At 42.5% G+C, this 15,251-nt stretch overlaps 1 protein-coding gene across 3 annotated transcripts in view; it reads right to left on the reverse strand.

The window, feature by feature from the left end:
* Window positions 1–607: 607 nt before the first annotated feature.
* Window positions 608–15,251, reverse strand: part of plxnb2b (plexin b2b) — a 104,681-nt gene continuing 90,037 nt past the window's right edge. For all 3 annotated transcript variants that reach the window (XM_037255249.1, XM_037255251.1, XM_037255250.1), the window contains 16 exons: window positions 15,052–15,188; window positions 14,587–14,687; window positions 14,291–14,520; window positions 12,357–12,538; window positions 11,019–11,085; window positions 10,734–10,880; window positions 9,789–9,945; window positions 8,943–9,043; window positions 7,915–7,999; window positions 7,573–7,724; window positions 7,339–7,499; window positions 5,608–5,755; window positions 5,464–5,528; window positions 5,300–5,375; window positions 4,906–4,980; window positions 608–4,198 (listed from right to left, as the gene is read on the reverse strand). In XM_037255249.1, coding sequence (XP_037111144.1) covers window positions 4,094–4,198; window positions 4,906–4,980; window positions 5,300–5,375; window positions 5,464–5,528; window positions 5,608–5,755; window positions 7,339–7,499; window positions 7,573–7,724; window positions 7,915–7,999; window positions 8,943–9,043; window positions 9,789–9,945; window positions 10,734–10,880; window positions 11,019–11,085; window positions 12,357–12,538; window positions 14,291–14,520; window positions 14,587–14,687; window positions 15,052–15,188 — 1,989 coding nt within the window. In that variant the 3' untranslated portion in view covers window positions 608–4,093. The remainder of the gene's footprint in view (window positions 4,199–4,905; window positions 4,981–5,299; window positions 5,376–5,463; window positions 5,529–5,607; window positions 5,756–7,338; window positions 7,500–7,572; window positions 7,725–7,914; window positions 8,000–8,942; window positions 9,044–9,788; window positions 9,946–10,733; window positions 10,881–11,018; window positions 11,086–12,356; window positions 12,539–14,290; window positions 14,521–14,586; window positions 14,688–15,051; window positions 15,189–15,251) is intronic.

Below are 15,251 nucleotides of genomic sequence, written 5' to 3' on the forward strand. Positions count from 1 at the left end.
CTGTGCTCAAAATATGACAATACAAGTGGGAAGCAAATAAACATGGCAAGATTTAGCACTTGGCCTTGAAAATGAAATGGAACGAGCAGGGATTCTCAAATGGTGGTCTGCGCCCCTCAGGGTGTGTGAGAGAGTTTCCGTAATCAGTCTAACAATATTCAAAGGTTTTTTTTTTTTTCAATTGAAGTTAGTATGTTGTTTATAACAAATAAAAAGAGGCTACAAGACACTGCAGGTTATCCGTTGTCATATTTTGCACTTCATGTTTTCAACACGAGACAGGTCTGGACTGCTGGCAGGTTAATGAAATATTTGTTTTGCCCTATTGTGAATAGACACATAAAAATGATCAGAAAGCAAAAAAAAAAAAAAACACAACATGATTGTTTCTGCAAGTCTAGCTGGTGCGCGATGGCGCCCGCGTGAGAAAGCGAAGCGCGGGAATGAGCTGCATAAATACCAGTTAACTTCAAAAAGAAATTGGCCGCGTGGCAAATAGGAGTCGGCAGCCCAAGGTGATTGTAAATCATGCAATATGCATGGGCGGAGAGACTTCCAATTGAAGCCAATCACTATTGGAAAAGTGAAAAGAAACACAGGGGCGATATGAAGGGCATATTGGCCTCCAAGTTTATTCACACAGGAGCGCATGATGAAATCTGGGTGTAAGAGCTCCCCATCCACACACACATGCGCGAGCACGCACGCACCGCCGCATTGGTTAAATTAAATTAACACACGCAGATCAGATACAAAAGCCGAAGCAACTTTGACTGCTGCACGTCATCCACAATAAAAACACATTCAATTGGACTAAAAAAAAAATAATAAAGACTCAACACAACAGCTTCATCTTTTTTTTTTTTTCTTCCACGACTCAATGCATAGGAGTATACAGTCAGAATACAGTATTTCAACATGTTTTACAAAGATTGATACGGTATAGGAAACGAGAAATCATAAAAAGAAAATAACTGCACAGCAGTAAGAAAAGTCATTTTGTGGAATATAGGTATAAGTCATTTATCGCACACACTGTGGAATAGCTAAGAAAACACAGGGTGGGAAAAATCAACACCACTGGAACAATTTTGCGCTCTACTACAGAAGAAAAAAACCCGCCCACCTGCACCCCCACTTGTCTTATTTAGGAATGTTAAACATTTGAATGGGGAAAAAAATTCATATTTGGCTTTTTTTTGACCTACAAAGCTCACACCACAGACACCCAAAAGAAATGCACACTTATCAACACTGCGACCATCAATATATATATAAAAAAAAAATCACTATGAAATGTTTTCAGCCTATTGGCAGTCGGGGTGGGATACGAGATTAATACCAGCATTAAAATGGCGATACAGTTGCCGTCCGATATCAGATCGGTATAAACATCACATAGATACGATTATGTACCTTTTCCTCCAATATGCAGTGATTCTCAAAGTATGGTAGTCACATACGGTTCATTACTTTAGTAGTCACTATTTGAGTACTCACCGATACTCTAGTACTTTTGATAAATACAATTTTGTGATGATGTTTCAAAATTGCTGGGGTATAGCGCCAACTACTGCCAAGGAGGACTTTACGTTATACATGTAATTTGCCTTTAGTATCGGTGGCTGGTATCGACAGGCTCCAAAATGACTCAACACCTTCAAATAAGGCCGGTATCGGTCCGATACCCAGTCGGTATTCGCCCATCAATAATTAGCATTTAAATTTGACGTCAAATAAATTTGAAGTAAATCATAATTAAATACAGTTTTGATTCATTTCCTATACCGACTAATGTGATGCTACAGCGTGTTACAATAATATAAAATCCACTTTCAAGAAATTAACCTCAGTCTTGTTGCTACTGGATGTAAACGGTTTGAGAACCACTGCAATGTCGGAATTCTTGCTGTATCAGTAAAATATTGCGATTCCCACCCCTAATTGGCACACACACGCACACACACACATACACACACACACACACACACACACACACTCGGCTGCAGCAGGGCATCTAAAGCATTTTAGACAGCACACACAATATCACAAGTCCAAATACATTGCTGTGTCTATAGCACTATTGTCATCATAGGTTACCGAGAGAATAATTTAGAAACATTATATGTATCATCCTATTCAATAAGGCACATTTTTGGTCAAAGAAAGGCTCTGAAAGAAGCTTCTTGCATCGACTCTGCCAGTGAGAGGAGTCAAGAGAACCGCCCGGCCCGGGTCCCCAGGGCTGATGCCGTTAGGTAGGCTTAGCTGGGTGGGCGGGGCCAAGTGCTGTCGTGTTCTCGATGTCAGGGCGTGCAAGGCGGGACAGGTAGGCTTGAGGTCCGTGCACCCCCCCTCCTCCCCCTCCCTCGCAAAGGCAGGGTTTAACATTCTAGGGGGGGTTCTCTCTGGAGTTTGTTATTCTCCACAGCTACACACAACCACGGTAAGGTTCCAACATGACCATAGAAAGGTGACTAGACACAAGGTCGGGCGCTCATCATAATCATGCTACACACTCCTACAATGACATCATCCATTTTCCAGATGATGAAACGTCACCGGTACTCGCCCCCCCCCCACCCTGCTTCCACACAAAAAAAAAGTCTAACGAATATATACAAGCCATTTTGTTCGAGATGTACCGCTTGAGGACCAGCTGTATCCTTCTGGCAGATGATTGACAGCAATGAGCAAAGGGCTATTATATAGCTTCAAGAGGCAGGATGCTTGATGAATATTTGGACAACAGATATACATACAAAAAAAAAAGATGACTGGTACAGGAGCATCTTAATAATACTAATCCAATGCAAACATCTTGACTATTATTCTATTGCTGAACTGCTACCATAGGCGGATGAGTTTAATCAGCTTCTTGTCACCAGAATTTAGCAGGTGACCTTTTCAAACTAAAAAAAAATGCTTATGATGTCATTACACAAGAGCGTATTGACAAAATAATTACAGATGTGGGAAGCCTTTACCAAGACCTTTAATTTGATACGCGACATGATGTGGTTTGTTGCAATTGGAGTTTTGACCTTACTCCTAGTGAATAATGAAAATTCATTTTTTTCCACCCCCTATTAAATTCTGGTGATGTTTGTGAGCTGATGAGATTTGAGGGCAGCTCATCGCAGGGCTGATGTGAATGAAAACAGTAAGATAGCAGCAAAACGAAAATATTAAAGAAAGGGGGGAAAAAAAAGACGTTGAAATGTTCTTCTGTGCTTTGTTTTTTGAAGTGGAATGTACCATGGCACCGAACACTAAAGGGAGACAGACTGACAGCGCTGTCTGTCAGCAGCTTCCACAAAGCACGCACGGCTTAAAAAATAATTAAAAAATATATCTTGCTGAGTCGTCATTCACACGAGCCTGTACATTGTCCTTGTGTGAGGACCCTTTGGTCTCAGTCAAAGTGGGGGCGCGGGCTCCTGTCAAGGTGGAGGGGGCGGGGCTTCAGGAGAAGGGGTGGGGTCTATTGACAGGAAGCGGGCGCCACTCGGCCCTCACGCCCGACTTTAGGCATCCCGTGCGCACGCATCCGCTTTTCACACATTGAAAATCAGCCGCTCTCCAACCCCGTGTAAGAATAAAAACACGATCCGCACCACCGGGTGATCCATTTAAAAAGATAATTTGTGTGTATGTGTGTTTCCTTATAAAGCTCTTTTTTTTTTCCGGCGATAAAGACAGATTAAAAAAAATAGATTGTACAATTCTCCGAAGGAAAAGAAATTGAACATCTGATTATCTCCTGCCACAGGGGCTTACTTCTCTCTCTTTCGACATTTCCCGTGATGCGTGCTTGAGGTTTGGCAAGTGAGCTTTAAGGCGTACCTTTTTTTTTTTTTGTTCCCTGTCTTTGTCGACAGTGTAACACATCATCAACTCGCTTTGCTCTCCGTATGCATTTCAATGATATACCACACGGGAGAACGTTATTATTATTAGAATATTGTCCCAGGGCAATAACGCACGCCACTCCCGTCTCGCTGTGATTTATCAAGCGGAAAACAAGAAGAAATAAGCCCCTGTAGTCACTGGCAGGATCCCGCCGATTATCCCGCCCGTCTCCGTCTGCCCGTTAGAGATCCGTCACTTTGTTTTCCAGGGTGGCTGCTATGTGCTGGAGCCGCGAGGTCAGCTGCTTATTCTGCGCCGCCGGGTCCTCTTCCAGGGATGAGATGATCTGGGAGGAGGTGAAAAAGGAGTTGGAGGTCAAGGACACCAAGGGCAAGTGGAAGAGGTTGTTGATTAAGCGTGACGCGGCTCGACGCGATTACACGCCTCGTTTCCATCAGCGGCCACGGCCAATCAAAAATGTCATGTTTAATCACATGATCTTGATCCGGATTTTTTTTTTTTTTTTTTACATTTAATGTAAGATCTTTCGCAATCAGTAGTCAGCCAACCACCAGGGGGCGACACATGATTGGTTTCAAATAAATTAAAAAAGAAATAAAATGCTAATAAAAATAAATAAATAAATAAATAAAATACTAAGTCCATGTACTACTGTGCACGATGCAGTCTTTCACGATAGAAATGAACAAAACGACTAAATATAAGCCACAAAGTAACTTTGCCCGAGGCTCAATGCCCAAATAGCCAGCTTAATTTAAAATGTCATCCTATTTCTTCATAAGCTTTTGTTGATCCCTTCTTTTTTTGTGACCTCAAGTGGCAACACATAATGGACACTTTCAAGCATAAAAAAAAAAAATCAATTCCCAGGGCGCAATTTTCCAATTCACATCCTAGAGAAATGATTCCAATTAAAATTGCACGCAATGACTCTTCAGGCATGTCAAGCAAAGGAGGCGGGAGGAGGGAAAAGCAATAACAAAAGCGGGCAGTGGTGCGTTCATTGGATCGGTGCGCCTTTGGGCCTCTTACCCCGTCGTAGTACTTGCTGGCGTACCGGTACAGCTGATGGAGAGCCACTTGTGTGTTCAGCTTATCCGTGTGAGACTGGCCGCAAAACGTCGACAACAACAAAAAGACAGGAACAATTAAAAGGCGTAGGGTGTAAACTGGAAACAAACGCCAGACAAAATGGATGCAGGATCATTTATTGATTTATTTTTTATGATTATAATAAATAAAATATTCAATTAAATGTGTTTGCTTATTTCTTTTCCCCATAATTACTGAAAAAAGCAATTTAAAAAAAGATGACCAGACTGACTCAGCGCTAACCTTGCCTTTTGTCACATGCGCGACTTTTCCACCGCCACTATTAGCAGCGTAAGCAAAAGGAAAATGGCGGCTGCGTGTGTTTGTGCCTTACCCGCGAGACCTCTGCCAGATGAGTGTTCATATCCTGGTCACTGACGGGGACCATCTGTCTGATGCCCTTGTAATAGCTGCCGCACACACACACACACACATGGACGGCGTTCAAATTGTGAAAGACACTGACATCTGCGAGGCTAAGTTGCTGACGGCGCTTACTCATCCACCATCTTCTTGTAGGTCGAGATCTCCTTTGCATAGAGAAGTTTGTTACTCGGGGAGTCCTGCAGACACAAAGAAAGATCTCGTAAATGATTAAGGAGGTGCCTTGGTTTGAGCGCGGGCTGACGAGCGAGCGCTCACCCGACTGAGCTTGTGCTCGGTCTTGGTGCAGGCGTCCATGAAGGTCTGCGCGATGACGGAGAGCGAGGCGTCCACCACTTCCGACACGTGCACGTCAAAGATGAAGTGCGGGTTCTTCAGGATGTTCACCCAGAAGCGCAGAGGCAGGCTGCAAGAAATACAATGGGAACACAACTCATTAGGCAAAACTAACTTTTGTAAACAGTAAAAATTAAATAGACTGAACTTCTGATCAGATTATGTAATAGTTTTTGTTTTTTTTTGCTCGGGTGAAGCCGAACAATTTAAAAGTCGGCAAACAATTTCTGGGAAAGTTGAAGAATTTTGAAAGCCACAGCGTTCTGGCACCATCAAACAGAATCAATAGCATTTCCTTTAACTCAATTCTTAATCATGAATAATTCAGCGGGAGCTTTAAGCGCTCTCCCATCCCCTACAATCAAAAAGACAAACACAAGTGCTCCAAAAAAGCAAACAAAAGGGATCTGAGCCGAGCCGAGCCAATCCACGGCCATCCAGCCACTCTCGTCGGGGCCTCGCCAAAGTCTGACCTTCAAAAATCCTGCGGCAACTTTGAGAGCTAGCGACGGCACGGCGCGCAACGCTCGACGACGCGAACAGATTTCCCCTCTGAAAACAAAACTTCATTCTTTCCTAAAAATAAGGATACAAACATACAAAACATCGCTGATCTGCCCAAGTGAGACATGAAAGGTGTAGAGTGTAAAATAAAATGCACACCGGGCGGGCAAAAAAAACAACAACAAAAAACCCCTCAGGAGGGTGTACAACCCAAGCATAAAAATAACACCGTTGCAACAATCCAACAATTAAATTAGCTTGGGACACAATTACCATGTTTGTTTGTTGTTCTGCCTCATACGCACATTCATATTTAATACATGGCCCCGCACTGATTTGATAAACATGACGGCTGGATGCCGAGTGCGCGGCGCCGAGTAATTAAATCGCTCATTGCCTGTCCTTGTGCCAGCGCTCGCTCGCTCGGCGTCAATCACAGACATCGACATGCAACACGTTGTCTGGGGCGGCCCCAACTCCGCCGGCGTGACACTAATTTATGCGCTTAAATGTCACACGGGAGCGGCGCGATTGCAAATGCGCAAGATGCGTTTGCATCTCTTTCTTGGATAATCAACTTTTGTTTCTTGGGAGAGTTATTCCGCACACAAACGTGGATTAGACACCTCAGTGGAAAGTTGGTGCTGAAGTTCAAAGTTTTAATTTGTAATGTTACCAGAATCAATTTGTAATACAAGGCAAAAAAAATTAATTATTTGAGAACAAAGTCTTGAATGACAAGAAAATAAGTTTAGATTTTATAAAATAAACATAATTTGAAAATAAAAAAATTCATAATAACACAGAAATAGTCGATACGATATGAGACTTGTGTTGTAGTATTGTGTGAAATCACAATAGTACAAGAAAAATAAATAAATAAATAAATCGATAATGTAACAAGACAAAAGATGTAAGATTATGTTAGGGAAAAAAAGTCAGAAAAAAAAACCCAGAAAAAACAAAACCAACTATGTGCTTTCCAACAAACCACCACAAGAGGGCGCCCTAGCAATACTTTTACATTAAACATGGCTTTGGCCTGCCACTCCAAAATATGTGGGGGTTCACTGTGCATCATTTTTAAAAACTCATTAAGAGTCCAACTTTTCCTTCCCAATTTCTTGCCCACTTTAATCAATAGCTTACCTGTTGGTCTTCCAGATGTGTATCGTCTCATCGTCCACATTGTTGTGCTTCAGCGCCTGCTCGTCCAAGAAGTCAAAAAAGTACTTGACCGCCGGTGGCACCACGGCCCCGGAGCACAGCACGCTGCGGAAGAAATCATCCACAAACTGCTGCAACGTTCCCTAAAAGAAACAACAAAACCCAAACGAGTCAGAGAGAAGTTAACGTGGCCAAAAGTGGCGAAGAAATGTGCACCTTGACTGAGAGCAGTCGGGTGAGATAAATCTCGGTGATGGCTTTGGTCATGGACTTGTCCTTTATGCTGCCCCGTTTGGACTTGACCTCATCCAGTTCGTCGGTGGGCCTCACCAGGTGAAACACCTTGTCGTCATCCAACAGAGCGTTCCCTGAAACGACACTCGCGTCGTTACGTGAGCGTTTGTCGGCGCCCGGCTGAATTTGAACCAAGGCGCAGAGGATATCAAAGACAAACGTCGCGGGTAAAAATAAATAAAATACAATAAAATAAAATTTAAAAAAATATAAAATAATAATAAATTAAAATAAATAAAAATAAATAAAAAATAAAATACTTACGCTCCTCGTGGTTATCCTGGTACTGCTCGAAGTTCTGCTGAGTGTGGAGAACCCGTGACAAGACTATGGTGGAGTGGTCGCTGACCTGCAACACACAAAACAAGACTGATTTCGGACCGGACCTCCGCCAAGAACGATGTATCCTTGGCCACATAAATCAGAATATTATGAAAATAAAAGTTGTGTGGGGAGTTTAGTTCCAAAGTTAAAGTAAAAATTGGGAAAAAAAATATAATAATTTTGGGACCAAAGTAACATTACAAGTTCTTCTTTGGCGCCTCCTTTGAAACTTTAAATTAGCTAGCCGGTTTCTGCATCAATAAAAACTCGGTCGAGGTACCGACACTCCAAGTCCTCACATGGTCGTCCTCATAAGTCTTCTTTCATGGCCTTGAACTCAATCCTAATCAATACAAGCGAGTGGACACAGCAGCCACGGCGGGTCTTCACCCGGCCATTTTCTTCACAAAACAGTGGCATTAACGGCACGCGGGGACCATAGATTCAGCTTTTAACGGACAATCCGAGAGTTAACGAGAGCGGGGCGTCGCAGAAGAATGAAGATTTAGACGCATGAAAGGCGCCACAGAAGGGGGGGATATTTGTGGCTGACCTTTGTTTTCACAGGGTCGATGCGATGAAAGCAAGATTTAGAGGGCTTCGATTTGAACTAAATGCTCCTGAGGAGGGATTGGAGTGCTTTTCTCCTTTTGGTCCGCCGTGTAATTCGAGTGGGACGGCTGAACAGCCGCGACATTGGGTATACCCGTATGAGCTGAAACGAACACTATGTGGCCAAAAGTATTTGTAAGGCATTATGTTGTAATATGACAAGAATAAAATAGCTGAGGCTAGCATGCTAGCTAATGCTAATAATCAGTAATCACGAATGAAACTTAAATTCATATGAAAACAAATCATCAAAATGGAAGAAATATTGAACAGTTTTTAACCCTGGTACTTGTAAAGTGACGAGAATAATGTCGTAGTCTTATAAGAACGAAATAAGTTACACGAGCGTGACGTACGTTGTAGTGAGCCAGTGTGTTGACGCGTTTCCATCTGCCCTCTTTCTGGGAGGTCAAGTCCAAATCGGACAGAATCTGGCCTGTGGAGCCCGGACGCCACTCTGTGGGGAAAAAAATGGGAAAAAAATATTTTAATAATAATGAATATATATTAATAATAATAATATATAATAATAAATACGAATTACTATTTTATATATATCTATCTATATATATATATATATATATCTATATCTATAATATATATATATATATAAAATAGTAATTCATATTTATTATTATTATATATATATATATATATATATATATATATATATATATATCTGTCTGTGTGCAGACGAGATAGCTGACTTTGTCAGCAATATTGTAAAAGTAATTCCAAAGCTGATTGGCAGCTCCGCACTTTTGAATGGAGATGAGATTCAAGCGCGGTGCAGACCTGGGTGAGGGCTCATTTACAATTAGCGCCACATGAGAGGGTTATCGTCCCGATGCGCTACCAAAGGCGACAGATCTGCACTTATCTGAAACGCAGAACGGAATGAGATCGGCTGCGTGCGTGGGAATCGGGGTGGGGGGGGGCAAAAAAAAAAATGTCTTTGATGTGGCAAAAATGTCTGTGGAGATTTGAGCTTTTGAAGTCGGCTTCCCCTAGGTTTGCAACTTTGGAACTTTGTTTGGCGAATGAAAGCTTTTCTTTTGTGCCGTTATGAATAAACCGTTGCGAAGCTGAAAAAAGAAAATTATTCAAAGCATATTTTCAATAGGAAGTCACAAATTCTTCACTATGTTTCGAACTGTAATATAAGAAATTCCAAAACGTCCGACTTGAACCTCTTCACTTACCCAGCGTGACGCTGTCCACCTTAGGCCGCGTCGAGTAGGGCAGGTTCCTGTAAACCTGCTCGATGATCTTTTCCTTCACCTGCGAAATGGTGTCGCAGGTCAGAACCTTGACGGGCGTTAGATCGAGACCCTCGTCGGGCACCAGCACTTGCAGTGTCTAAAAACGAGACAAAACAAAGTCTGAAACTCTCAAACAGGAATCCTGGCATGATCAGTTATTTCAAACACACACACACTCGATAGGAATTCTGTCACCTCCGCCCCGGCTAATGACCGCGGCTAAGGGAGAGCAACTTGAGTCCCGGAACTAATTGACCACTTGATGCAATCAAAAGAATGGCAAGGGTGGTTGACGTTGATGGGAGGTGTGTGTGTGTGTGTGTGTGTTGCGGCCAATCCAATCTGACTCGCTCTGCATTTGAGTGTCAATGTGAAGAGCAGTCCGTGAAATCCCAAGTAATCGTGGATGCCTGTGAAATCAAGCCCACGGGGGGGGGTGGCAGGGTGTGTGTGTGTGTGTGTGTGTGTGTGTGCGCCTTGCTTTCTACACTGTAATTCAATCACAGGAAGAGATCCATCACCATGAGAGCTAATTTGATAATTGTCCTCGACATCGCCATTACCCACTGGGCTTTTTATTTGTTTTTTTATTGTGTGTGTGTGTGTGTGTCCCGACTTTCACATTTAGCCTCTCCGTTCCTAAAATGCAGGCAGAGGAAAAGTCCAAACGGATTTGAAGGCACAGTAGCGCTTGCTAGCCAGCGTGGTTTTCCCTACCCGACTACATGACACTGAAAATGGATGTCGTACAAAAAGCAGCTGGTGGCCTTAGAACGTTTTTTTTTTTTTTTTCTTCCCATCGTCTACAGATATACATCCAGTTACCATGGCAACCATCAAGCATGACTGTATACGCTTTAAGCAGCTGTTACGTGTTGGTCTCACCCGCACAGAGTACTCCACGTCATCGCCCAGCAGGCCCGTGTCGTTGAGGGTGTACTTTGCTTTCTTCAATCGGGCGTCGACGGGTCCTTTCTCGATCTGGTGCTTGATGGCCCGGAATAGTTTGTATAAGGGCTCGCCCGCCGAGTCCTGACACACAAACGGTTGATGCAGTTCAGCGCGTTGTGAGTGGTTTTGGGTTAGAAACATAATAAGCAACCTCGGAAAACGATTTGACAACCGATTCAGAAAAGTAGACAGTGAAGGCAGTAAAAAAAAAAAAGTTACCTTCAAGAACTGGTAAAGGCAGATGGACATCCAGTTGGACAGCATCCTTTCCACCACCGTCTCAGATCTAAAACACAAATAATATTCCTGAATTTACAAATAATCAAATTTAATTTTTGTTTTACTTGATGTACTTTAATTATTTTTAATAATTTTTTCCCTAGAAAAAAACTTTAAATGTGCAATGCAATAATCTTCATATTTTAGATTACAACACATTACAGTCATATATTTCAACAATCATAACGAAACGATTTGTAAACCACGATTTAGACCTTTTTACAGCCATCCCAATCAAATTGATGCGTTCTTATTTTTTGACCACACATCATCTTTAAAAGCGTCCTAATAAAAACCAACGTAATCATCCCTTCTAATCTGTTCCGATGGGAGCAAATAATGTCAAGGATGCTTAACGAGCGTCTTTTTTTTTTTTTTTTTTTAGTGCTGCTGGGTCAATTATGGCGCTGACAGCTTGGAATGCGGTGATGCACATTCCAGACGGCCTTCCTGCACAATGTTGACGAGGCATTTCTGCAAAGCCTGTCAGTGTCGCTGTCCATCAAACTACTTCTTACTCGGTTGACACTTTGACGTATTCTCATGACAGATGCCCACCGGCGGCGGCCTCCATCGTCCCAATGCATTGATAGCGGTTAGCATGCCTAATTAGATGTGTTTAAGAAGGAGGGGGGGGGGGGGGGGGGGGGAAGGGGGGGATCGTGTTGGTGCAATGACCTAATCAACATAATGAGCCTCTCCACTGAGGGATAATTAAGACGCACGTTCGTTTAACAGCCAGCGGTTAAGTGGCAAAACACGGCAGAGAGTTCGAGTGATATAAGTGCGTCCCGATAACAACTGAGGGATGACGAACAAGATTCCTGCGTTGGGTTCTTGGACGTTTACAAGATGCAATTGTCAGTGAGATGACAAAATATGTATCTTTCAGGCTATTTCAGTGAAATAAGCCTCCAAAATAACTCAGCACTTAGGCCCATACCCAAAGGTCCTCTTAAAGGTATTACACAAGTCAATATTACCATTAAGTGCCTTTGAGACTTTCTCATTTCACTCCCTTTATGACAAAAAAATACATTATGGCCAAAATTTGCACAAATATCCAACTAATTTCCATTAATTAATATGGAAAGTTTCCAACATACCCAAATGAATATTTACAAAATTTCTAGCGATTACCACAAGAGCAAGTGCCTCAGGCACAATGAATAGAAAATGAAAATGTGTATTTATTATTAAAACAAATTTTCTTATACCTCTTCTATGAACAACATGGGCGCTTTGAATAAAAAGTTAGCCCAGTTAGTCCTTCCTTACCGACGCAGCATGAGTTTGGGATTTTTGCTGTGCACGTATTCCTCCATGAGCTCCAGCAAGAGCGTGCGCATGATGTCCGTGTAGTACTCCAGCTTGCCGTGCAGAGCCACGGTCAGCAGAGAGGCGAAATACACTTTGGCCCTGGCGTTGAAGTCGTTACTGCGCTCCAGGGTGCGGATAAACTGCAAATGGCGACACACAAAATTAGCAACATGAAGAAATATTCCAAATATAACTGCATTATTTAAGTTGGTGAACAAAAAACTTTAATTAGGCAGTTTGTTATGTTTAGGAAGGAGTACTAAGTCACAATATAGACCACGGGTGTCAAACTCAAGGCCCGGGGGCCAGATACGGCCCGCCACATCGTTTTACGTGGCCCGAGAAGACAAATTGTGCATCAAATTTGTGTGTCATTACTAGAATTGCAAAAAGATATGACTAAAAAATGAGTCTATATTATAGACTGTTACAACTAGCGACAAGCTAGCTAACCGCAACTGGTTAGGCCATGTTTAGCCCTGTTGCCTGTTTTATTTTGGTCAGTTTCTTGGTTCAGCCACTATTGATCTTTTTTTTTTCCACCAGAACTTAGATTTGAATATTTTGTGACTGCTGTTGTGAATTCCCATTAGTTTTACAAACCGAAGCAGAGTACACGTGTTAGCTAGCTGTCTTGTTTGTCGCTTGTTTTTGTGTTATGGTTCAACATTTCACACTTCATTAGTGGATGGTTTTCACTCGGAGGTACCCCCATAAATGTTTAAAAAAAAATAACGACCAACGGCAAGCCAATAATAACGACGGCGGTAAACATGGCGGGGCTCTGCAGCAAAGCTTAGGAAAAAAAACATAAATGAGAGGCAGTGGAAGCTCTCGCAGATTTAACACCTCCAAGGCTGCTTGTGTGCCAGCACAGTTGGATTATTAGAAGCCTTCCAATCTGCTTCTCTGCCGTGTCTTCAGCCGTCTAATATTGGACCCGTCAGCATCTGACAGTGGGCGCCAGGGTAAGACAGGGCGAGTTGAAAATAGGAGCCAATAAAGGATTCCACACTGAGATGTAGGAGTGTGAACAGGCACAGATGTGTGGGTTTAACAAGGGGGCGATAAAAGATTTAACTCGCTAGTAAGACCCGAGTATTACTTATACGAGTTGTTTCCTCACAATTAATTACAAATATTCAGCGGCGCAAAACAAATCCAGTTTATCACCTGATACAATTTTCATGAGGAAAAACATCACTGTTAATACGCCCCACAAGGCAAGTTAGCAACTTGGAGTTAGCATGCTTAGCATAAAATAACAGCAAAGTAACTTTACGTGATCAAATTAGTTGGATAAATCTGGAACATGTAAGATAGCATGTAGCATTGAGAGGGAATGGAATCATTTAAAAAGGCTGAAATATTAATAATAATATGGCTAACATGTAAGTTAGCATGTTAACATTAGCAACGTAGCATTGAGAGGAATCATTTAAAAAGGCTGAAATATCAATAATAATCTCCAGAAACCGTGCTCTGTGGAATATCGCACCTTTTTTTTTTTTTTTTTTTTATCTGATCCAGACTGGACAGTTGGCAACACTCTCAATTTCAAATGGAAAATCCCATCGGACAGGTCGAGGCCCAGACATGTTAGCCGAGGCTTGAAATGTGTTGATCTTAAATCGGATCTTGTGAAGTTTTCCACAGAGCGGTTTGCTGCTTTTATTGACATGATGCACCTTTCCCACGGTTTTGCCATTTAATATTAATAATGGCTTTTATGGATTTTATTTACAAAGCACTTTACATTTGAAGGCAAATCGCAAAGTGGTAAATACAGTTTTGATGGTAGTAATACGCCGCTAAACCCAGACGAGCTTTTCATTATTTTCCACCAATTGCACTTTATTGATTTAAAAAAAATAATAATAAGGCACGCTTACATTGATGAGGAAGGTCTTGGAGTTGAGGAGGTTGGAGAACTGGTTGAGCGCCTGCATGATGGCGGCCCGCCGAGCCTCGGGGATGTCCAGCTTGCCCGTGATCATCACGTCGTTGGCGCCGTCTTTGGAGGGCAAGAAGAAGACGCGGTCCGTGTATGTCTTGTAGTCCAGCAAAGGAATGCGACCCTCGCTGAGTTCACTGGAGTGGTCCTCCATTTCGATCATCAGATCTGCCGTACACATGGAGTGAGTTGAGGAGCTCCACTTACGGCTTGATATGATTTTATTTCCCTTACCTGTGAACTCTTTCTTGCAACGATCTCGCACGCTCTCCTCCAGGTTCTCCAGCTGGTGCTTCACCTTCTCGTACTCCCTCTCGGCCTGTTGACTCTTCCTCCTGCACACGGGTCAGCGTTACCCTCAGACAAACACTTGAGCCGGCGAGGGATTACACTTTCTGTTCAAAAGCTCATTTCCTAAAACCACTTGTAGAAATATTCGCATTTGTTCACTCTGCCACCGATTGATTTTTGAGTTATGTCAAATGAGTCTTTTCAACCGCAGTTGGTGTAATTATTATAATGATTTTGCCGGTGTGTCTTTTCAGCCGAAAACATGATTACATGGCAACGGGAGAAGGACTCGATAAACACACAGCTGTGAGCGATGCTAACTTATGTTGGTATGTAAATATTAAATATTATCATAGAGGAATTCAAATGTTGTGCATTCAAAATATCTCGCCTAATTGAGCGACTTACCTGTAGCAGTAGACGGAGATGGCGATGATGAGCAACATGGGCACGATGACGGCGGGGATGATGATGTAGAGCGACAAATCGTTCTTGGTCTCGTACTCCACCGAGCCCACCACCCACTCCCCTTTGCCAAATTTGATCTGCGGATAAACGGCATAAAAAGAGAGGGTGGAATGTTATTATCAAAGCCGCTTTAAAATTTT

Source organism: Syngnathus acus, chromosome 6, assembly GCF_901709675.1.
Source record: "Syngnathus acus chromosome 6, fSynAcu1.2, whole genome shotgun sequence".
NCBI lineage: Eukaryota > Metazoa > Chordata > Actinopteri > Syngnathiformes > Syngnathidae > Syngnathus > Syngnathus acus.